The 24,856-nt window shown below is 38.4% G+C and overlaps 1 protein-coding gene and 1 pseudogene across 2 annotated transcripts in view; both read left to right on the forward strand.

Moving 5' to 3' along the window:
* The window catches only part of DDX4 (DEAD-box helicase 4), a 99,680-nt gene that overhangs the window by 51,964 nt on the left and 22,860 nt on the right, over window positions 1-24,856 (forward strand). Inside the window, exons 8-17 of one of the 2 annotated variants that reach the window (XM_009208425.4) lie at window positions 7,542-7,643; window positions 8,560-8,640; window positions 9,409-9,456; window positions 13,141-13,188; window positions 13,292-13,339; window positions 13,577-13,719; window positions 14,361-14,513; window positions 15,692-15,846; window positions 18,969-19,098; window positions 21,093-21,259. In XM_009208425.4, coding sequence (XP_009206689.3) covers window positions 7,542-7,643; window positions 8,560-8,640; window positions 9,409-9,456; window positions 13,141-13,188; window positions 13,292-13,339; window positions 13,577-13,719; window positions 14,361-14,513; window positions 15,692-15,846; window positions 18,969-19,098; window positions 21,093-21,259 — 1,075 coding nt within the window. The remainder of the gene's footprint in view (window positions 1-7,541; window positions 7,644-8,559; window positions 8,641-9,408; window positions 9,457-13,140; window positions 13,189-13,291; window positions 13,340-13,576; window positions 13,720-14,360; window positions 14,514-15,691; window positions 15,847-18,968; window positions 19,099-21,092; window positions 21,260-24,856) is intronic. The other variant, XM_031666169.1, reaches the window with a different exon arrangement.
* Window positions 5,017-5,137, forward strand: LOC116275043 (annotated as a pseudogene).

Below are 24,856 nucleotides of genomic sequence, written 5' to 3' on the forward strand. Positions count from 1 at the left end.
CAATCTTGAACATTTTCAGATATCAAATTGTGAGCCAAATAAACTTTTTTTTTTTTCCAATTAATTATGCACTCTCAGGTATCCCTTTAGAGCAACACAAAACAAATGAAAACCTCAAGATTGCCTGTTATTTTTAGTCCTTTGCATTCCTGTGTGATTTTTAGAATCAGCTTAATTTCCAGAAGAAAAAACTATCTTAATTTGGGTTGCTATAACAAAATGCTATAAACTGGGTAGCTTGTAAAGAACAGAAATTTGTTTCTCACAGTTCTGGAGAGTCAGAAGTCCGAGATCAAGGCACCAGCAGATTCATTGTCTGGTGAGGACCCATTTTCTGGTTCATAGATGATGTCTTCTCTCTGTTTTCTCACATGGTGGATAAGGCCAGGCAGCTCTCTGGTGCTTCTTTTATAAGAACACTAATTCCATTCATGAGGGCTCTACCATTGTGTGGTTACATCATATTTGTTTATTCTTCAGCTGATGAATGAGTTGTTTCTACTTTTGGGCTATCATGGCTAATGCTGCTATATTCATTTGTGTACAAGTTTTTGTGTGAACCTATGTTTTCATTTTTCTAGAGTATATACTTAGGAGTGGAATTGCTGTGTCATATGCTAAACTCTTAATGTTGAACTTTTTGAGGAACTGTGAAATTATTTTCTGTAGCAGCTGTACCATTTTATATTCCCACCCTCAGTGTTATAAGGGTTCTGATTTCTCCACATCCACCAATACTAGTTGTTACTGGTGTTTTTTTAAATATAGCCATTCTACTGAGTGTTAAGTGGTATCTCATTATGGGTTTTTTGTTTTTTTGAGACAAGGTCTCACTCTCACCCAGGCTGGAGGGCTCTGTCACGATCTTGGCTCACTGCAGCCTCAACCTCCTGGGCTCAAATAATCCTTCCACCTCAACCCCGTGTGTAGCTGGGACTACAGGCATGTACTACCACACTCGGCTAATTTTTGTATTTTTTGTAGAGATGGGGTTCCACTGTATTGCCTAGGCTGATCTTGAACTCCTGAGTTCAAGCAATCTGCCTGCCTCAGCCTCCCAAAGTGCTGGGATTACAGGTGCGTGTGCCACAGTGCCTAGCCCTTATTGTTGTTTTGATTGCGTTTTTTGATGACTGTGATGTTGAGCAGCTTTTCATGTGCTTATTGACCATTTGTATATCTTTGGAGAAATGTCTGTTCAGATCCTTCATTCATTTCAACAATTGGGTTGTCTTTTTATGTTTTAAGGTTTATTTATATATTCTCAATATGAGTATCATCAGCTACATGATTTGCAAGTGTTTATTTTTTTTAATTTGTCTATTTTTTTTTTTTTTGAGACAGAGTCTCGCTCTGTTACCCAGACTCTGGGGTGCAGTGGCACAGTCATGGTTCACGACAGCCTCAACCTCCTGGTCTCAAGCAGTCCTCCCACCTCAGCTTCCTGAGTAGCTGGGACTATAGGCGTGTGCCACCATGCCCAGCTAGTTTTTTTATTTTTTGTAGGATAGGGTCTCACTGTGTTGTCCAGGCTTGTCTCAAACTCCTGAGCTCAAGCAGTTCTCCCATCTTGGCCTTCCAAAGTGCTAGGATTACAGGCATGAATCACTGCATCTGGCTTGCAAATGTTTAATAACCTCCTGTGGGTTGTCTTTTCCTTTTCTTTTTTCTTTTTGAGACAGAGTCTCACTGTGTCGCCCAGGCTGGAGTACAGTGGCGCAATCTTGGCTCACTGCAAGCTCCGCCCCCTGGGTTCACCCCATTCTCCTGCCTCAGCTTCCCCAGCAGCTGGGACTACAGGCGCCCGCCACCATGCCCAGCTAATTTTTTGTATTTTTAATAGAGACGGGGTTTCACTGTCTTAGCCAGGATGGCCTCGAACTCCTGACCTCGTGATCCATCCACCTCGGCCTCCCAAAGTGCTGGGATTACAGGCGTGAGCCACCGCACCCGGCCTCCTTTTCTTGATGGTACCCTTTGAAACACTAAAATTTAAAATTTTTATCCAACCCAGTTTATCTTTTTTTGTTCTTTAGGTATTATAACTAGAAAACTATTGCCTAATCCAGAGTCAGGCAGATTTTTTCCTTTGTTTCCTTCTAAGAATTTTATAGTTTTAGTCCTTACACTTAAGTCTTTGATGCATTTTGAGTTCATTTTTATAGATGGTGTGGGGTGGGGGGTCCAAATTCTTTTGCATATGGTTACCCAATTGTTCTAGCACCATTTGTTGATGTTTTATATTAGTGTATCTAGATGTGGATCTTTTTGGGTTTACCCTCCTTGGAGTTGAGTTCCTTGGATTTATAGATTAATAGTTTTCATGTAACTTGGGATATTTTCAACTTTTTTTTGTGGTAAGATCTCTATAACATAAAATTTTCCATATAAACTATTCTTAAGTGTATAATTTTTGCCTTTAAGTGCACAGTATTCTGTCATCACTATCATCACCCAAACAGAAACTTTGTATGCCATTAGAGAACAATTCCCTGTATACTCCCTTAACCCTGGTCTTTGGTAACCTCTATTCCATGTTCTCTATGAAATTTGTCTGTTTTAGGTATTTCATTACAAGTGGAATCATACATTATTTGTCCTGTTGTATTTGGCTATTTTACTTAGCATCTTGTTTTCAGTGTTCATCCATGATGTAACATGCATCAAAACTACATTTCTTTTAATGGTTGAATAATATAATGTATTTACTACATTTTATTTATCCATTCATCTATTGATGGACACTTGGATTGTTTCTTCTTTCCGTCTATTGTGAGTAAGTCCTCTATGTCCTCTATGAACATTCACCTACAGTTATCTGTTTGAGTCCCTGTTTTCAAATCTTTTGGTTATATACTTACAAGTTGAGTTGCCGAGAGATGGAACTGGGTAAGTTAAAATGCTGCGGAATTTGCTGTTCTTACCAACAGTCAGCCTTGACTGAACAAATATTCCCTGGGTTGCTTCAAGCCTTTGATTCATTTCTAGAGTTTGGAAAAAGTTAATTCTGACAGTTCTTGCCCAGTTTTTTCCTTGCCTTTTTGGAGTAGTGGAATTTGGAGTTCCTTACTTGGCCATTTTTGCTGATGTCAGTGATACATATCATTTTAACGTTTTCATTTTATTTGTTAGTATGTAGAAATATAATAACTATCTGGTAAGTACTTTTTAAAAAGTGAATAAAAGATGTTCACTTTTCTTTTATACAAAGGTTAGATGATTTATAAGCTAATTTCTTTGTGAAGATGTCACCAAACATCTTTAAGAGTTATAAGAGATTGTCAGCTGTCCCTTATGAAATGCAGACTATACCTTCTGGAAGGACTCATGTTACTTTAAGAAAATATGTTAATGTTGGCCGGGCGCAGTGACTCACCTGTAATCCCAGCACTTTGGGAAGCCCAAGCAGGTGTATCACCTGAGGTCAGGAGTTTGAGACTAGCCTGGCCAATGTGTTAAAACCCCGTCTCTACTAAAAATACAAAAATTAATTGGGCGTGGTGGTGCAGGCAATGAAATTAAGAGCAAGGAAATGAAAAACTATTCAAGATATTGGCTACTCAGAGTCTGAGGCAGGAGAATCACTTGAACCCAGGAGGTGGAGGTTGCAGTGAGCTGAGATTGCACCACTGCACTCCAGCCTGGGTGACAGAACGAGACTCTGTCTCAAAAAACAAAACAAAAAAAAGAAAAGGGCTCAATTTGAATTTTTAGAAATTTACAGAAAAGAACAGAGTGATTAAAGGTAAAGATTAAACACAGATGAAGAGAATGAATTAATCCAAAGATAGATCTGTGAAAATTCTCTAAACTTGGAAATGGAAAACACGAGTGAGAGCAGTTAATAAATAAGGTATGGAAGATAGAATAAGACCTATGGCCCAGCATATGACTGTCTCCTGAGGAGAGGCCAGAAAATGGGAGAAGGAGAGGAAAGAAGAATATTCAAAGAGAATAGATGAGACTTTTCCAGAGTTAGAGAGGCACAAGAGTCTTCAGCAAATTAAATTTAAAAATTTGTATCCTTATGCATGTATTGAAATTATAGTTTTAAAACCTATAAAACTACTAGAGAAAAAAGGTAGATTCGCCTTTAGAAGAACATTGTATTCACAACAGAATTTTCTTCAGTAAAGGTAGATGTCAGAATGTAATAGTATAGTATATTCAGAATGCTGAAGGAGAATAGCTCTGAACCCAAATAAGTATATTCAGATAATTAGGTGCCAGGGAGAAATAATGCCATTCAGATAAAAATGGTGTTTAATACTCTCAGACTGTTGAGTAAGAACTATTAAATTGTATACAGTAGTAAGACAACTGATTGCAGGAAGAAAGGCATAGGAAACGAAGCAATAATGATCGAAGAAAAGATAAAAATTGTAAAACAGATAAACCTATTGGTAAACTTAAATAAGTATTGACTAAATAAACTAGCAATAATGACTATTAATTTAGGGGTTCTAGAAATAAAAGTGAACTAAAATACTAGCAAATGAAAAGACTTAAATTCTTGCCAGCTCAGTTGGAAGGAAAAATATTTCTTAAGTATAATTGAAGAGTAATCAGAGAAGGGATAAGATAAAATATGTAACTTGCTAATGCAGGAAATCTAATAGAAGGACAGAGCTTTGTAGGAAGGAAGCTAGATTGAAAATAGTTTAAATATTTACTAAATATCCATGGTGAAAATAGGTAAAAAATAAAATACATAGCTTACCATTTGGGGAAAACAGAACAGAAAGGAGAACAAAAAGCATTGAAAAAACTCAGTAAAGAGAAAACACAAAGATGGTAGAAATGAAAGATCCATATATCAGTAATTATAATATAGGTAAGCATGTTTCGGTATGGAGTTGAAAGTCAAGAGGTCAGGCATGGTGGCTCGTGCCTGTAATCCTAGCATTTTGGCAGGCCAACATGGGAGGAATCTCTTGAGGCCAGGAATTCAAGGCCAGCCTGAGAAACTAGATTTTGTCTCTATAAAAAAAACTTTTTTTTAAAAATTAAAAAATAGTTTATGGCCGTACCACCCTGAACGTGCCCGATCTCGTCTGATCTTGGAAGCTAAGCAGGGTTGGGCCTGGTTAGTACTTGGATGGGGGACTGCTGGGAATACCACCAGGTGCTGTAGGTGTCGGGGGAGGGCAGGCAGCAGGGAGAGAGCATTAGGGAAAAGAGCTAATGCCTGCTAGACTTAATACCTAGGTGATGGGTTGATAGGTGCAGCAAACTACCATAGCACACGTTTACCTATGTAACAAACCTGCACATCCTGCACATGTACCCTGAAACTTAAAAAAATAATACAGTAAAAAGAAAAAAGTGTTCAATAACTCAAAGCTGGTATAGAAATAGGAGACAAAGTATACTGTAAGGTAGAATTATTAAGGATAAAGAAATTTATCAGGAAGACATTACAGTTCTGAACATAGTTCGAATCTAACAATATACTAAGATGGACAAAGAAAAATAGACATAAGGAAAATTTTGCAAATCCTAGTAAGTTGAGACAGCAGAATAGACATTAGTAAGAATATAGAAGATCTGAAAGCCACTTACTCAGCTTGATTTAATATTTGTTTGGAATCATATACTCTAAAACTATAAATCACATATTTTTCCAGCATATATGGAAAATATGTACAATTTGATCATCTTTTAAGGCCAAAAATATGCTGTGGATATATCATCAGTCATGTTCTCTTATTAAGATAAAAGTAGAAATCAATAAGTCTAACCTTCATGATTTGGAAACTGAATTTCTTAGTTTATGAATAACAGTTCATATGGAAATCCTGAAATATTTAGAATTTAATAACAGTAAGAACAGAACACAGGAAAACTCTGAGGATATAGCTAAAGCAGCTGCCTCTTAGAGGAAATTTTATAGCCTTAAATGCATCAGAGAAAGGATAAAATGTAAAACTTGCTAATAGAGGAAATCTAGTAGGACAGCTTTGTAAGAAGACGACTAGATTGAAAATAGTTTAAATATTTCTTTTCTCAGAAAAAGGAATGAGTTAAATGTTCAAGCTAAGTAGTTAAAAGAGAAGGAAGAAAACTCAGAAATAAAAAAGGTAATAGACGTAAGTGAAATAGAAACAGATACAATAGAGTGTTCAGCAGTAAAAGTGAATGAAGTAGTTTCATACATCAACAAAGTTGGATAAAAGGAAAAAGACGTGGGGCCAGGCACAGTGGCTCACGCCTGTAATCCCAGCACTTTGGGAGGCCGAGGTGGGCAGATCACCTGAGGTCAAGAGATCGACACCATCCTGGCTAACATGGTGAAACCCCATCTCTACTAAAAATACAAAAATTAGCTGGGTATGGTGATGCACGCCTGTAATCCCAGCTACTCGGGAGGCCGAGACAGGATGAATTGCTTAAACTCTAGAGGCAGAGGTTGCAGTGAGCCAAGATCACGCCACTGCACTCTAGCCTGGGTGACAGAGTGAGACTTAGTCTCAAAAAAAAAAAAGATGTGGAAGAAGAATATGTTTTAGTTCCATTACATAAAACTCTAACATAATGCTAATATGTTGCTTAAGGCTATATACGTAACTGATGAAATTAAGAGCAAGGAAATGAAAAACTATTCAGGATATTGGCTGGTTGGATGTTAGTTGGAAGGAGTGCTCAGGGAGAAGAGAAGCAGAGGGCAAAAGAAAAACACAGGCTGCAAATATATTGGAAACATTTTAGTCTTAAGCTGGGCAGTGGAGATAAGCTTTCATTTTATTATATTTTTAATTTATATATGTGTTATATGTTCTTTTACTTTCATGAAAATAACTTATACCTTTACAGAAAAGTTTCCAGAAAATAAATTTTTTGAAGAGTTTTGTTTCATTTTTAAATAGGTTTTAAAATACGTATACTCTAATATTCAGAAATAGCATATATAGAATTTCTCTTTATTCATCATTCTCTTTAGGTGTAAATAGTTGCAAGTTTACAAACTGAACAGTCTCTATTTCCTGCCCAGTTGGCACTTTGGTTTTGCATTAATCTGGTTCTGCCCTATGAGTCTGCCCTATGTGCAATTAAATTTTACTTGAACTGTTTCTACTAATCTTTTGGTATTCAATTCAATTAAAAATTGTTTGTACCTGGAAATCAGACTTTATATGTGTCTGCATGTCTATGCTTTGAGTAAGATGTTTACTATATTCTATATGGAGCAGGTAGAAGTCTAGGATTTATTTAATTCTTTTGTGTATTGTGGAAATCCAGTTAATGGTGCAGTTTTGGTGACTTTTAATGTATTAATTCAAGTGCCACTTTTTCCTTTAGGTGATTTTTAGATTCTATTCTCAAAGCAAGCAATGAGGTTTTAAAAAATTGTAGCCATATCTATTTATATTAGTAAAGTTGAACACTTATAGGTCAAAATGTCATTTCTTTTTGATAACAATGCCTTAAAATACTTGTTTAAAGTTACTGAATTATTCAAGGCTTAAATTAAATTTGACCATGTCCCCAAGATTTCTTTGTTGTTGTTTTGTGTTGTTCTTGTGTGTGTTTTAATATTATAGGCTATCGAGATGGAAATAATTCAGAAGCTTCAGGGCCATCCAGAAGAGGTGGAAGAGGTAGTTTCCGAGGTTGCCGTGGAGGATTTGGTCTAGGAAGTCCAAGTTAGTAGTGGATTTGCAAATGATGTGCTTCATCTGTTAAAAAGAAAATGATTTAAAAGAATACGTATCAAAGAAGGTTGTTATGAGGATTATATGAGAATAGCTTAGCTTAGTGACTAATACACATTAATCACCCACATTATCTATAACATTATTTTTTAGACAGATTTAATTGCATATTGGTTAGGTTGAAATACATGAATTTAAAAAATAAGTTTGAGTGACTCAATTCTTTAATATTACATACTATTCATTGTTTTAGAGCTTTGATAATATGGCTGACCTTATAAACAGGTGACTTTCTATGTGGCTCTACCTCCCCCCATACCTTCTTTCACTAATGTGGCTTTCTACCTTAAATTTTTCCAGCCATCATTTTTCAGAGATAAGGTACTGACTTCAGAGGTCACTGCTGGAATGTATGTGCCTCTAAACAGAGGAGGACAGATTACAAACATAAATTTGTAATAATGATTTAATAGATGTGTAGCAGATTAGAGAATTGTCACTTTGACAGAAGTTTAGGGATTTTGAAGGGTACTGTGCAGGACTGGTAAGGTTTGATTTGGCAACAGTGGGGGCAAGGGGTGCTACTTTGAAGAATAAGTAGTGAAATGATGCAATGTGAAGTTTCTCAGGCAGTTTCTAGAGATTTAACTTGCTTGTATCATATTTTGGCATAATACTGGCCCTAATTTATGAAATATTTTAAATACATTTTGAGGAAGTAGTTTGTCTTTGAAGGACATTATTTGTAGAGAATTCCTGTGCGCAATACTTAGTTTAACCAGAATAGTATTTTTCTATTTTACCCTGCATCTTTTAACTTCTGATAGCATAACTTGATTTTTTTCTGTGAACGATTAAAAAACTTCTTCAAAGTAATATAATCTAATTTTACTTTCTGCAAATCAAGATAATGACTTAGACCCAGACGAATGTATGCAGCGCACTGGTGGCCTTTTTGGTTCTAGAAGACCAGCATTAAGTGGCACAGGTGAGAAATAAAACTTATTACTGAATATTAATTATTGATATATGTTTTTAGCACTAGGATTAGTAAACCTAATATATATGTTAAAGTATATTAGTTTGGCTTATGATTGTCTCTGCTTTTAGATCTGTAGGTAAAAATATGTGGACAATTTTGTCTCCCTTATAAAATTTGTGCAATGTGGATTATTCTGTGTTATCTACCAGTTAATTTGAGATGTGAATTATTAACTAGAGGAATAAAGGATTCTGAGTTAGGGGAAAATGATTTGTGTGATTTGAGGTGAAAATGAAAACACAGTTGATGAAAAATGTTCAAATGAGGTTAAGGTTAACGTTTAAACCTAGAGGCCAGGCCTGGTGGCTCATGCCTGTAATCCCAGCAGTTTGGGAGGCCGAGGCAGGTGGATCTCTTGAGGCCAGGAGTTCGAGACCAGCCTGGCCAACATGGCAAAACCCCATCTCTACTAAAAATACAAACATTAGCTGGGCATGGTGGTATGTGCCTGTAGTTCCAGCTACTCAGGTGCCTGAGGCACGAGAATTGGTTGAACCCGGGAGACGGAGGTTGCAGCGAGCCAAGATCGTGCCACTGCACTCCTCAAAAAAAAAGAAAAAAAAAAAATAGTTAAATCTAGAATTAAGAGATCGATGGGTTAAAGGACCGGAATTCCTAAGTAATAACTTCGTTGAATAGAAATAACCACATGGTTTGTGTGCTTGAGTAGCAACTGTGTGTTATCTAAATATTTTGCAAAACAATGCCTTACAGGTAATGGTGATACTTCTCAAAGCAGAAGTGGCAGTGGAAGTGAACGAGGTAAGCTCTTATTTTGTTTACCTGAAAGAAGTTAAAATCATTGTATTCCAAATTTCATTTTTTTCTGTACTTCACTGGTTGGAAACTAATTTTTGAAGTTAAAGGTAACTTACTGCTTTTGTACACTGTGAGGAGCATAAATTTACACAGCCTGTTTTAGATAGTTCTTTAATACTCTCCAGGTTATTGCCTCTCTGATCCAGCAATTCCATTATAGGAATTATATACTATAGATGTATTTGCAAATACATGTACAAGGATGTTCACTGAAATGTTATTTATAATAAGTAAAAACTGAAAATCACCTGAAATTCATAAATAAAACACTGTTTAAGTCCGGGTACGGTAGCTCATGACTGTAATTCTAGCACTTTGGGAGGTCTTAGGTGGGTGGATCAGAAGGTCAAGATATCGAGACCATCCTGGCCAACATGGTGAAACCCCCATCTCTACTAAAAATACAAAACTTAGCTGGGTATGGTGGCGCACGCCTGTAGTCCCAGCTACTCAGGAGGCTAAGGCAGGACAATTGCTTGAACCTGGGAGGTGGAGGTTGCAGTAAGCTAAGATGACACCACTGCACTCTAGCCTGGTGACAGAGCGAGACTCCATCTCAAAATAAAAAACAACTGTTTAATAAAATAATAATCACGAAATGGGATGCTGTGTGGAAGTTAAAGACTGAGTTATAATATGTACAAATCCTTATTAAAACTGTCATGCACGTCCATGTGAAGAGACCACCAAACAGGCTTTGTGTGAGCAACATGGCTGTTTATTTCACCTGGGTGCAGGCGGGCTGAGTCTGAAAAGAGAGTCAGCGAAGTGAGATAAGGGTGGGGCCATTTTATAGGATTTGGGTAGGTAAAGGAAAATTACAGTCAAGGGGGGGTTCTCTGGCGGGCAGGAGTGGGGGTCACAAGGTGCTCAGTGGGGGAGCTTTTTGAGCCAGGATGAGCCAGGAAAAGGAATTTCACAAGATAATATCATCGCTTAAGGCAAGGACCGGCCATTTTCACTTCTTTTGTGGTGGAATATCATCCATTAAGGCGAGGCAGGGCATTTGCACTTCTTTTGTGATTCTTAGTTACTTCAGGCCACCTGGGCCTGTCACAGGGGATGTGATGGCTTGGCTTGGGCTCAGAGGCCTGACAAAAACCATATGCTTTTTCTTACGGAATACTTATGTGATTTGATCTGAAGGATAAAGTTAGCTCAATATATAATTTTTTACTCTTAAAGTTTTTTCTTTTATCTTTTTTTTTTTTGTTTTTTGAGACAGAGTCTCACTCTGTCACCCAGGCTGGAGTGCAGTGGCACGATCTCGGCTCACTGCAACCTCCGCCTTCCGGGTTCAAGCCATTCTCCTGCCTCAGCCTCCCTAGTAGCTAGATTACAGACATCTGCCACCACACCTGGCTAATTTTTGTATTTTTAGTAGAGATGGGCTTTCACCTTTGCCAGGCTGGCCTCAAACTCCTGACCTCAGGTGATCTGCCCGCCTCGGCCTCCCAAAGTGCCAGGATTACAGGCATGAGCCACTGCACCCGACCTTAAAGTTTTTTCAAAGTATAAATACTTCAGTGTCATATAAAAGTTTAAATGCTCTCCAGACTAGTAAATTGGTGAAGCTTGCTTGATGTATTTGAAGATTCTCAGTAATAATTATTAGTCTGAGAGTATTCAGAGTGACATTCCCCCAACCCATGCTGATTCTTGGATTCTTCAATATAGAAAAAGTTTATGAAAGACTAGCTAAACCAAATCTTCTACAAATATTCGCAGCTTATATGAAGGAGGATTTCAAGACCTGTGGACATACAAGATAAGGAAATTAGAGTTCACGTAGAAAAAGTGTTATATCTAATTAGCTCTTGAATCTAATGCAGTCATAGTACCTAAAAGTGGCACAACAGATTACTCGTTATCTAAAAATCAGAAAGGTAGTATATAGAAAGGAGTTAACGGGCCTGATTGTTCATAAAAAATTCATCAGTAAATGAAATTGAAAATCTTACTTAAAAGGCTGTTCCTTGGCTAGTGTATATTAGGGTTCTCTATAGAGACAGACCAAAAGGAAGGAGGGAGGGAGGAAATGGATGGATGGATGGATGAGAAGGAACTAATTAGAGGCATTGGCTCATGAGATTATGGAGGCTGAGAAAGTCCTATGATAGGCTGTCTGCAAGCTAAGAACCAGGGAAACCGGTAGTGTTGTTCAGTTCAAGTCCAAAGGAAGCAGTAAAGTTTTTTTTTTTTTTCTTTAAATTCTAGGGGACATGTGCACAACATGCAGGTTTGTCACATAGGTATACATGTGCCATGTTGGTGTGCTGCACCCATCAACTCATCATTTACATTAGGTATTTCTCCTAACGCTATCCCTGCCCCTGTCCCCCACCCTCCAACAGACCCTGGTGTGCGATATTCCCTTCCTCGTGTCCATGTGTTCTCATTGTTCACCTCCCACTTATGAGTGAGAACATGCGGTGTTTGGTTTTCTGTCCTTGTGATAGTTTGCTGAGAATGATGAGAACCAGGGAAGCTGATGGTATAACTCTCAGTTCAAGGCCAAAGACCTGAGAACCTCTTGGTGGGGCAGAGCCAGGAGGCGGGGGATTGCTGGTATAAGTCCTAGAGTCCAAAGGCCAGAGAATCTGGAGTTCTGATGTCCAAGGGCAAGAGAAGAAGGGTATCCCAGCTGCAGAAGAGAGAGAAAATTTGCCTTTCCTCTGCCTTTTTGTTCTGTCTGGCCCCCAGCCTATTGGATGGTGTCTGCCCACGTTGGATGAGGGTCGATCTTACTCTGTCCACTGATACAAATGCCAGTCTCTTCTAAAACACCTTCACAGACATACCCAGAAAGAATGCTTTATCAGCTACCTGGGTATCCCTTAATCTGATCAAACTGACACCACAAATTAACCATCACAGCTAGCATCTGAAAACTTGGATTTGGGATGGGTTCCCAATACCCTAATAGGTAAGAGCAACTCATTGTGCCTAAACCATTTGTGCATTGTGGTTTTTACTGAATATTTGCTTTCCTTCTGGGAGTCTGGAATTTGGTATGTGCCAGGCAGAAGGTGAGTACATTATTAGCCCCTAATAAAAACCCTGGGTACTAAGTCTCTAATGAGCTTCTGAGTCTCTAATACTCTTCTCTGATAGAGTTTACATGTGTTGTCACAGCTCATTGCTGGGAGAGCTAAGCACATCCTGTGTAACTGCAGTAGAAGACACTTGGAAACTTGTGCCTGGTTTTCTCTGGGTCTATGCACCTTTTTTTTCTGCTGATTGTACTCCCTATTTTTTCACTAATAAATGATAAGTATGACTGTATTGAGTCTGGTGAGTCCTCCTAGCAATTATTGAACTGGGGATGGTCTTGGGGACACACCCCAACACAGGTTCTTTTAGAAAATACATTCCTTTGCTGATTAGGAAAGAAATATAACAGCTTAAACAAAATGTAGTGATATGTAATAGTCTCATCTACATAAAATCATTTTGAATACTACAGAAACTAAAAAGGTACAAGATTCTATTTAATTGTCTCAAGTATTTATAAGAAGGGAATTTAAAGTTTTTTAGAACTTGTTCTCTTTGAAGACAAGCAACGAAAATAAAGATGTGCACAACCTTGCATCTTGACCAATTGTCACTTATGAATTTGTTTAACAGGTGGTTACAAAGGTTTAAATGAAGAAGTAATAACAGGCTCTGGAAAGAGTAAGTTTTCCTGAAACAAGGTATTTAATTTTTGTAGTGAGAGTTCTTTTACCCTTCAATTTTAAAAAAACATGTATATCTTTTTTATTTGATCCTCTTTAAGATTCTTGGAAGTCAGAAGCAGAAGGAGGAGAAAGTAATGATATTCAAGGTATATTAACGTTTATGTGACTCACATGGGAGTATATTGTGTTCTAATAAAAATGCTTAAGTATTTTACTTAAAAACAAAGTTATCTTTTAAAAATTTGAGCAGTGAAAACTTTAAAGGTAAGCAGTGGGAAGTTCCATAGTATTTAAAATTTTATCTTGTCAATTTTTGTCTATTTTCTCTTATATTTTCTTTTAGTCTCTGTAACGTACGTTATGTTTTTAATTTAAATTCCAAGGACCAAAAGTGACCTACATACCGCCGCCTCCACCTGAGGATGAGGACTCCATCTTTGCACATTATCAGACAGGCATAAACTTTGACAAATACGACACTATTCTTGTGGAAGTGTCTGGACATGATGCACCACCAGCAATTCTGGTCAGTGAATTAATTGTTTCTGTATTGGCTGTGTAGCAAACTTTACTTTTAAAATACATTATATAGTTTGTAAAGCTGATATCAACACACAAATTTCACCTCTCGTATCTAAGGTCTTAGGTTGGAAATTGAGAGTGATGTCTTACCATCTACAATAGAATTAATTGCTATGTCAAAAGAGAGTAATAGATTTCATCCCTACTCCCTGTACCAGGATGAGAATTTTATTTAAACTTCCTTAATATAATACTTTTCCTAGTGATTCAAGATGTTTCCCCAAGATTATGAGAAAGTGTGTCTTAGGGCAGTGATTTTTCTGAGAGGGGGAGCCCTCTGTCTCCTATTGATAATTATACTTAGAACAAGCCATTACTAGCAGAATTCTTCATATCTCATAGGTTTTAAGGGGACAGGAAAAATGTTTGAAAACCACCATTTGTGGGGAATACTTCCTGATTCTGTCAAATCATATTATAATATACAGGCTTTGAATATTTGAGTGGGGGCATGTTACTAAAGTCACTTTAGTATGTAAAGTAGAATTAAACAGAACTTGGAAAGTAGCTTGAATGAAATATGCTTATAAATGATCTGCATATGATATATAGAATGTAATCACTGCTTTTTTTTTAAATTTTCAGACTTTTGAAGAAGCTAATCTCTGTCAGACACTGAATAACAACATTGCTAAAGCTGGTTATACTAAGCTTACTCCTGTGCAAAAATACAGTATTCCTATCATACTTGCAGGACGAGATTTGATGGCTTGTGCTCAAACAGGGTCTGGGAAGACTGTAAGTCTTCCCCACATGTCCAAACTGTTAGGTTTTTTGAGCTTTGGTTCTTCCTTAGTAACTTGGTTTCTTCTTTTGAGTAGAAGGTTTGTAGATGGTTTCAGTGACCTGTCATAAGTATTGATGGTTTTGCTTCTGATTTTTATTAGGATTTGTGTACTTCTAAAGAAAGAATTCTGAACTATTTCTAGGGTAGTGTTGCAGTCCATAGATGTTTAATCTTTTCTGTGTGCAGCTCTTTCTGAAGCATGGTAGTATCTAAAACAAAGTGTCTGAAAGTCAAAGCAGAGATTATAAAACAGTGAGAGAGGGAGAAAGTAATTTCTGTATTATAGCTGGTACACTCTTGAAGTCAAAAGATAAAGAATGAGAAACAGTTACATGCATTGTGCATGATTCCTTAGTATTCAGTGACCTCAGGTTATGCTAATTATAAAAAAAGTCTGATGAGACCAGGTTGGTTTTAGGACTAATCTGGGAAATTTGTGTGTTAATTACGACTCCATGAGATGAGACTCTTATTTCTATGATCATAGAGTCCATGAGGTCATACTATTTTAGTCTTAATAAGCCTTCATAGTAGAATTGTAAGGAAATATAGGTATTATATAGCAGCTGATGAGAGTGTTACATATGGTATTGGAGGTGAAGTTTAGCAAGTGTCTTATTTGCTTAAATGAGAAAACTCTAGCACAAAATTTCTGTTGCCAGATGTAACTTCAGTAAGGGTAATGTGTTCAGTAATACAAATGATGATTTCTAAGTTTTTGCTCTGTGGACCACTTTTGTCATCCATTCTGAATGACAATTTTATGACCTCAAAAGGACTAACTTAGAGTAATTGTTCACTGTAATGATTTGCAGCAATTACATTTATTATTTTCCTCTGTAAATAGGCTAATGTTGATCTGTTTAGAATTCATGGGTATGCTTTTAAAAATACACTGAAAAAATTTGATAGGGTAGATTAGTTTTACCAAATTTTATATTGTATAATAGGAGCATAAAGACCTAAATGTTAAGAACACATTGAAATGAAATTTGTTTTCATTTTTCATCTCAAATTTCCCAGTAGGATGAAAGTAGAGTCTAAAGGCTATAAGGACATGAGGATTAGCTTTTCATAGGGATAAAAGTGATGTGCTATAAGTTTGTAAAGTAGGCAACTTAACTTCTAGGCGGCTTTTCTCCTCCCAATTTTGGCTCATATGATGCATGATGGAATAACGGCCAGTCGTTTTAAAGAGTTGCAGGAACCAGAGTGTATTATTGTAGCACCAACTCGAGAATTGGTCAACCAGATTTATTTGGAAGCCAGAAAATTTTCTTTTGGGTAAGTACATCAGAATGCTACTCACAAAATAGTTTTTTCTTTAGAGATTTTTTTCCCCTCACTTTTGGAAGAACTCAGTAATAATGCACTCATGTAATTTTTAGCATTACTTAAAGTATACTTTTTTATTATCTTGTTTACGGAATCCTTTTTATTTTTAAAAAGAAACATGCTTTTTAAAAATTAGGTTAATAGGTTGGATTTGGTGGCTCATGACTATAATCCCAGTGCTTTGTGAGGCCCAGGCAGGAGGACTGCTTGAGGCCAGGAGATCGAGACCAGCCAGGGTAACATGGTGAGACCCCGTCTCTACAAAAAATAAAATAACTAGCCAGCATGTGGTAATGCACACCTGTTGTCCTAGGAGCTTAGGAGGTTGAGGCAGGAGGATTGTTTGAGTCCAGGAGTTTGAGGCTGCAGTGAACTGTGACTGCACCACCACACTCACCAAGACGCTGTCTCTAAAAAAGTAAAATTTTAATTTAAAAAACAGATAATACTAGAAGTAGAAAATAGTGAACATACTGGTATTATTTCTTGGTAGTTTTTAATGTATATTTAAAAATGAACTCAGGGTATTCTAATAATTTCCTATTCTTTTACGTAAAACTTTATAATACAGAAAATGCTTATTGCATAATAAGAACTGATTTTTAATGACTTTTAAATTGCCCATGTGCATACATTTTATTTCTCTATTCTGGGATATTTAGGTTCTTTCTAACTTGGGGCTATTGTAAACAGAATTGCAATGTATATCTTGCTACATAGTTTTTCTGTTTTGGCTAGATATGATGGCTTACACCTGTAATCCTAGCACTTTGGGAGGCCAAAATACAAAAATTAGCCAGGTGTAGTGGTGCACCCCTGTAGTCCCAGCTACTTGGGAGCCTGAGAGATGGGAGAATTACCCGAGCCTGGGAGGTCGAGGCTACAGTGAGCTGTGATTGCGCCATTGCCCTCCAGCCTAGATGACAGACCTTGACTTAAAAAAAAAAAAAAAAAAAGAAAAAGTTTTCTATTTTAAGTATTTTCTTTTTTTTTTTTTTTTTCTTGAGACTGAGTCTTGCTCTGTCGCCGGGGCTGGAGTACAGTGGCCGAATCTCAGCTCACTGCAAGCTCCGCTCCCGGGTTTACGCCATTCTCCTGCCTCAGCCTCCCAAGTAGCTGGGACTACAGGCGCCCGCCACCTCGCCCGGCTAGTTTTTTGTATTTTTTTAGTAGAGACGGGGTTTCACCGTGTTCGCCAGGATGGTCTCGATCTCCTGACCTCGTGATCCGCCCGTCTCGGCCTCCCAAAGTGCTGGGATTACAGGCTTGAGCCACCGCGCCCGGCCTTATTTTAAGTATTTTCTTAGAATAGAGTTTTATCAGTTTTAATGTTAAAGAGCAGGAACTTATTTTAAAGCTTGCAATTAATGTGTATTTGTGCCTGCAGTGTATCAGAAGTCCAATTTCAGTATATCTTTTGCCAACATCTAGTTATTGCTGTCTGACAAACTCCCTTAAAACATAGTTGCTTTCAACAATAAACATTTACTGTCTCACCATTTAGGGGGCTTAGGAATTGCGGAACAACCCTTCTGCATTAAGAGTTTCTTATGAGATTGTAGACAAGATGTCAACCAATCCTGGTTGACAAGATTGTCAACCAGACAAGATGTCAAGCCAGTCATCTGAGGGCTTCACTGGATCTCTCCATAGTGATGCATGATTAAATGGCACTGACTTCCCCTAGATTGAGTGATCAGTAAGAACAAAGAGGTGGCTGTAATAGCTTTTATGAAATAGTCCCAGAAGTCACACATTGTCATTCTGCCACATTGTAAGAAGCAAGTCACTAAGTTTGACCCCACTCAGAGTGGTTATTATAATTGGAACTAGTGCAAAATTGAAAGTGCAGGTCCTTTGTTGTAAAATTATTACAGATTTTGGCCGGGCGCGGTGGCTCAAGCCTGTAATCCCAGCACTTTGGGAGGCCGAGACGGGCGGATCACGAGGTCAGGAGATCGAGACCATCCTGGCTAACACGGTGAAACCCCGTCTCTACTAAAAATACAAAAAACTAGCCGGGCGCGGTGGCGGGCGCCTGTAGTCCCAACTACTCGGGAGGCTGAGACAGGAGAATGGCGTGAACCCGGGAGGCGGAGCTTGCAGTGAGCTGAGATCCGGCCACTGCACTCCAGCCTGGGCAGCAGAGCGAGACTCCGTCTCAAAAAAAAAAAAAAAAAAAAAAATTATTACAGATTTCAGGGCAGCGACAGCAGAGCGTTAAATGAAGCACAGGGTTCTTCTAAACTTGGAACTCTGTGTGACTGGACAGGTTGCACACTCATGAGGCTAGCCTTGCCCACACTGAAGGGGAAAGGTAGAATCCATATTTGAAGGAAGGAATATATTGAATAATTTGTATATGTATGTTAAAACCACCACAGGTGATTTTATTTTTTTTCCATGCTTGTCAAAATCACTTTAATATCAAACCTGATAGATCTTTTGGAAAAACATGTGGATTGCTTATTTCAGTGTTTATATCTTGCTAATCCTCGTGTACCATGTTGCTTTCAGGCTTTTAAATCAAGTAAAAGGTCTCGGAAATCACCACTAAATAACTAAATAACTTACTCATGTAATGAAGTACCACCTGTTCCCCCAAAAGTATTGTAATTTTTAAAAAATCAAGTAAAATATCACATTTTTTTGTTTGTTTTTTTTAGGTGGAGACTCGCTGTATTGCCCAGGCTGGAGTAGAGTGGCGGGATCTTGGCTCACTGCAACCTCTGCATCCTGGGTTCAAGCGATTCTCCTGCCTCAGCCACTGAGTAGCTGGGATTACAGGCACATGCTACCATGCTTGGCCAATTTTTTGCATTTTTAGTAGAGACTGGATTTCACCATGTTGGCCAGGCTGGTCTCAAACTCCTGACCTCAGGTGATCTGCCTGCCTTGGCCTCCCAAAGTGCTGGGATTACAGGCATGAGTCACTGCACCCAGCCATAATTTAATATTTTTTTAAGATAGTTGAACGTTTTTTCTTTTTGGACTTTGTTTTATATCTTGTTGGAAACAGATGCCTAATTTTTAAATAACTAGAAAGTAACATTTAGTTTTCTTGTTAATAGGACTTGTGTAAGAGCTGTTGTTATATACGGGGGAACCCAGCTGGGGCATTCAATTCGACAAATAGTACAAGGCTGTAATATATTATGTGCTACTCCTGGAAGACTGATGGATATCATAGGCAAAGAAAAGGTACGCCATATAGGAATAATGAAGTTGTGAGATTGATCCTTTTTTTTTGGTATGGGAAAAGGAAAGAATGAGGTAAAGACAGATGTATTTACTAGAGCACCATTTATGCGTTAGTCTCCATCACATTTGTTGAATGCATTCTTATATAATTCTCAAGATAATCGCAACAGGGAATAGTGTTTTCTAATTTATACTCGGGAAAACAAACTCATTGAGATTATGTAATTTATTTTTAAAATCCCTCAGTTAGCTCTAGTAAGTATAGAGCTAATGTTAGAATCTGGGTCTGGTTCCAGAATCCATATTCTATGTCCCACTACGCTGGGGGAAAAATGTAGTTAATAACTTTTTATCTGGTTTCATACATGTCTTGGGGAAATAGTTTTTCTCCTGTAAGAAACCCTTTGTGGCATCAATAATTCTGTCTCCTGTGTAAGCATGGGAATGATATTAACCAGGATTGTTAATTTTCTAAATCTTTAAAAAGATTTTAGGGCCATGTACTTATTTAGGAATTCATATACCATATTTTTACATCTCTAAATCAGTACTTTCAGTTCACCGTAATGAACCAGATACACTTTTTAAAAACTCTTTAAAGGGTCCTTCTGAGTTAAGAGTCTTTTCTTTTTTTTTTTTTTCTCTGAGACAGAGTCTTGCTCAGTCACCCAGGCTGGAGTGCAGTGGCGCGATCTCAGCTCACTGCAAGTTCTACCTCCCGGGTTCACGCCATTCTCCTGCCTCAGCCTCCGGAGTAACTGGGACTACAGGTGCCTGCCACCATGCCTGGCTAATTTTTTTTGTATTTTTAGTAGAGACGGGGTTTCACCATGTTAGCCAGGATGGTCTCGATCTCCTGACCTTGTGATCCACCTGCCTCAGCCTCCCAAAGTGCTGGGATTGCAGGCATGAGCCACTGTGCCCGGCCGCGTTAAGAGTCTTTTTAATCCCTCTAGGTTACTCAAAAAAATGTTATTTCTGCATAAACACACATTTCTTAGTATACTTATTAAAAGGACCCAGAGATGTCTACCTTACTTTCTTGCTAACGTCTTCATAGTGGTACCAAAATCACTTTGCAAGTGTGTTCTTCTGTCTATAGTAAAAGATGTTCATGTGAAGGTAAGAGGTTCCTGATTGTTCCCGAGTGATTAGAGGATGGATAATTTACTAAGGATTTAAAGAGGTTAGAAAAAATTTTACCAGTTAGAAGATATTTGAATATGTCATGCTGTTAGGATATTTTCTTTCTTACATTAGAGTCTAACTTTATGAGATACTGTAATCCAGATCTGTATTGTCCAATACAGTAACCACTAGCCACATGTAACAATTTAAGAATGATAAAATTAAAAATTCAGTTCCACAGTCACAGTAGCCAGGTTTCAAGTGCTTAATAGCTAGCTACTTTTGGCTAATGACTGACATGTTAAACAGTGCAGATAGGCCGGGTGCGGTGGCTCACGCCTGTAATCCCAGCACTTTGGGAAACTGAGACGGGAATATCACGAGGTCGGGAGATAGAGACCATCTTGGTTAACACGGTGAAACCCTGTCTCTACTAAAAATACAAACAAAAAAAATTAGCCGGGCATGGTGGGAGGCTGAGGCAGGAGAATTACTTGAACCCAGGAGGCAGAGGTTGCAGTGAGCTGAGCTTGTGCCACTGCACTCCAGCCTGGGCAACAGAGCAAGACTCTGTCTCAAAAAAAAAAAAAAAGGTGCAGTTAATAGAACTTTTAAGTAATTGTAGAAAGTTTTATTGCACAGTGTTGATCTAGATGTTTGGTTTCTTTTAGACTTAATTTTAAAAATGCTTTATAACAGAAAATTGAACTGAAATATACAGTAATATCTAAGCATAACAATTCTCATTTTATACACCGATTTCTAGTCTTTGTTCTTCACAGTATTTTAACAGTTGGAATTGTGGAGAATAGTTTAACATAAACTAATATGCATTTTCTCTTTTACCTTTGAAAATATCCTTAAAGATTGGTCTCAAACAGATCAAATATTTAGTTTTGGATGAAGCTGATCGCATGTTGGATATGGGTTTTGGTCCAGAAATGAAGAAGTTAATTTCTTGCCCAGGAATGCCATCAAAGGAACAGCGCCAAACCCTTATGTTCAGTGCAACTTTTCCAGAGGAAATTCAAAGGTTAAGTTTTTTTCTTAAAAATAATTTGGTTATATATATACTTTTATCAAAGTGGAAGCAATGTGAATATCCTATTTTTAGAGATTTGTCTTTAAGATTTTAATATAGGTAGTTTAAAAAGTAGATGTATTTCTAAAATGTTTACCACATTTTCCATTGTTTCTTACCTTTATTCCTGGCTTTGTGTTAACATCACATTTTATTTAAAAAGTGTGTGTGTGTGTGTGTGTGTGTGTGTTGCATAGAATGCAGCTAGGGTTTAATAAGTGCTTACTAAATGAAGTTATTTTTTTTATTATGCCTTCTTTTCAAACCTAAATGTATAGGATTTGGGAGAACTGAGGCTTTGGTAGAAAATTCATATACCAATTATTGGCAGATATTTGAAGATCATGTTATATACCATGTGGTCTAGTGAATTCAGAGATTAGGGTGACACATCCCTACTGGAATGGTGACTCTTTTTCCTGCCAGCCCCTTGTCTCAAGGAGCCAGAAGTGCCCAGGCAACAACAGAAGCTTATACAGATGGTCCTGTGGTTCAACGTATGATTTTATGATTTTTCAACTTTGTAATGGTTTATCGTAGGTATTAATTACATTTTTGACTTAAGATATTTTGGACTTACAATAGGTTTATCAGGATGTTAACCCTGTTGTAAGTGGGGAAACATCTGTAATTCAGCAGGACTCTTGCTATTTTCTCTAGTGGAACTGTTTTCTCTTTGGGAACCAAGACCTCAAAACCTATAGAACGTAAAGTTGGTGGACAAGAAGGGATGGGAAGCATAGATTTCCCAAGTGGGTCATTGAGAGTGATGGTAGGTGGGCCTGTATTGCTTGCTTTCCTGGATTCCCAGACTCATGCACCATATATGGATATTTGATTTGAAGAATTACTGTGTCGTGTTGGATAATGCCCTATCTTCATAAAGAGTTGCCTCCAAACTGGCCCTTGAACTTTTTTTTCTGCAGACAGTTCCAATGTTCTCACAGGTTGGCAGTTTCTGAGTGATGCGGTATATATTATCTGTGAATCCTATGGTTATGGGCCTGTCCCAACGCCTCTTTTGCTTTAAAGTTGGTCCCCTGGTTTGATAGAATGTTACATGGGATCCTGTGCTAGTATATCAAACATTCCCAAGCCCTTGAATAGTGGTGCTGGCTATTGATCTATTTTTTATATGGTAAATCTTTGTGTAAAGTTAGGAAGAGTTCTTTATTGAGGGAAAATAGAACTCATAAGACAGCATTAGGTCAATTGGCAGGATATTTTTCTTTCTTAGTGATACACAAAACAATCATTTCTTAACAGTTGAATAGTATTTCCTTCCTTCCTTTTCTTTCCTTTCCTTTTTCCTTTCCTTTCTTTCTTTTTTTTTTTTTTTTCTTCATTTGAGACGAAGTCTTGCTCAGTTGCCCAGGCTGGAGTGAAATGGTGCGGTCTCGGCTCACTGAAACCTCCATCTCCTGGGTTCAAGCGATTCTCCTGCCTCAGCCACCCGAGTAGCTGTGATTACAGGCGCCTGCCACCACGCCTGGTTAATTTTTTTTTTTTTTTTGTATTTTTAGTAGAGATGGGGTTTCACCATGTTGTCCAGGCTGGTCTCGGAATCCTGACCTCAGGTGATCTGCCCGCCTCGGCCTCCCAAAGTGCTGGGATTACAGGCATGAGCCACCGCACCCTGCCCTGGATAGTATTTTCAATTGGAGATGGTATGTTTGCATTCCCACCATTTGCTTTGGTAACTATCTAATTAGCAGCCTGACTCTTTTTAGATTTACCCTGAAATGGGAAAGTATTTGTATGTTGACCACCCAAAATGGCAAACGTGTACTACTCTCAGTAATATTTGTTGAGGATCTTTTGTGAATCACATTTGATTATAAGCTTTGGGGATATATGTTAAACAAAATAAGCTCCTATCTGACCTTGGGTTGTTTACATTCTTTGCTTCCTCACTCTTCCTCAATTGCTTCATTGTCTACTCTTAAATGTTACCAGTTGCCCATCATTCTGTGCAAAGTCCTTTTCTCATTCTGCATATTCCCTGAGTTACGGTCTATCCGTTCCCTTGGCTTCTAGTTATACCTGTAACTCTGCCATGGCTTCTAGTTATACCTGTAACTCTCCCAGATTTCTTCCCTGTATTCCTTATCTCTCTCTGTAGCCTCAGACTTTTTTTTTTTTTTTTTGGAGACAAGAGTTTCGCTCTTGTTGTCCAGGCTGGAGTACAATGGCACGATCTCAGCTCACTACAACCTCCGCCTCCAGGGTTCAAGTGATTCTGCCTCAGCCTCCCCAGTGGCTGGGATTATAGGCATGCACCACCACGTCTGGCTAATTTTTTATTTTTAGTAGTTGGGGTTTCTCCATGTTGGTCAGGCTGGTCTTGAACTCCTGACCTCAGGTGATCCACCCGCCTCGGCCTCCCAAAGTGCTGAGATTGTAAGTGTGAGCCACCACACCCGGCCCAGACTTTCAAATTTAACTTCTTGGGGTGTTTTTTCTCTCAGATGAATAACTAGTAACTCACGTTCATGTCCAAAATAGAATGCAATTTTTCTTCAGCTCCCTTTTTCCAGTTTTCTTTATTCTGGTTATTGGCATTGTGATCTTTTGAAGCCAGAAATTTTTGAATCATGGTGATTGTTCTCTCACAGTCTTTTAACTCCACTTTTAAAAATACTCAACTTGGGCCAGGCGCGGTAGCTCATTCCTATAATCCCAGCACTTTGGGGAGGCTAAGGTGGGAGGAGCATTGGAGCCTAGAAGTTCAGGCCCAGCCTGGGCAACATAGTGAGACCCTGTCTATGTAAAAAAAAATTTTTTTAATTAGCTGGGTGTGGTGACATGCAACTGTAGGTTCAGCTACTCAGGAGGCTAAAGTGGGAGGATGTCTTGAGCCCGGGAAGTTGAGGCTGCAGTGAGCCATGGTTGTGCCACTATACTCTGGCCTGGGCAACAGAGTAAGACCCTGTCTCAGTACAACGTGGCAGTGATATTAGGGTTCTCCAGAAGGACAGAACCAATTATATATATAGATATAGATATAAAAGGAAGTTTATTAGGGAAAATTGGCTCACACAATCACAAGGTAAAGTCCCATGATAGGCTATCTGCAAGCTGCAGAAGAGAGAAACCAGCAGTGGCTTAGTCCAAGTTTGAAAGCCTCAAAACCAAGGAAGCTGATAGATCCCCCAAGAAGCCGCTGGTGCAAGTCCCAGAGTTCAAAGTGTGAAGAACCTGGAGTATGATGTCCAAGGACAGGAGGAGCAGAAGCAAGCATCCAGCATGGGAAGAAGAAAGAGAGCCGGAAGACTCAGCAAGCAAAGTTACCCCACCTTCTTCTGCCTGCACCGTTGTGTTGGAACCTAAGTTAAAGTTCCACTTTGGGCAGGGGTCGCCGCGAGAGACCACTCAACTGCGAGATCACAGCGGAGAGACGCTTTTATTTCTAGCGCACTAGGGTCCCCCGTGCATCAGGATGGCCAAGGGACCCCGAGTGCTGGTTACAGGCCGCTTATAAAGGCAACTCCTGAGGCGTGAAACCCAGACAAAGCTTTAGGCGCGAAATTCAAACAAAGCTTGAGGCGC

This window comes from Papio anubis, chromosome 5 (assembly GCF_008728515.1).
Source record: "Papio anubis isolate 15944 chromosome 5, Panubis1.0, whole genome shotgun sequence".
In the NCBI taxonomy this organism is placed as follows: domain Eukaryota; kingdom Metazoa; phylum Chordata; class Mammalia; order Primates; family Cercopithecidae; genus Papio; species Papio anubis.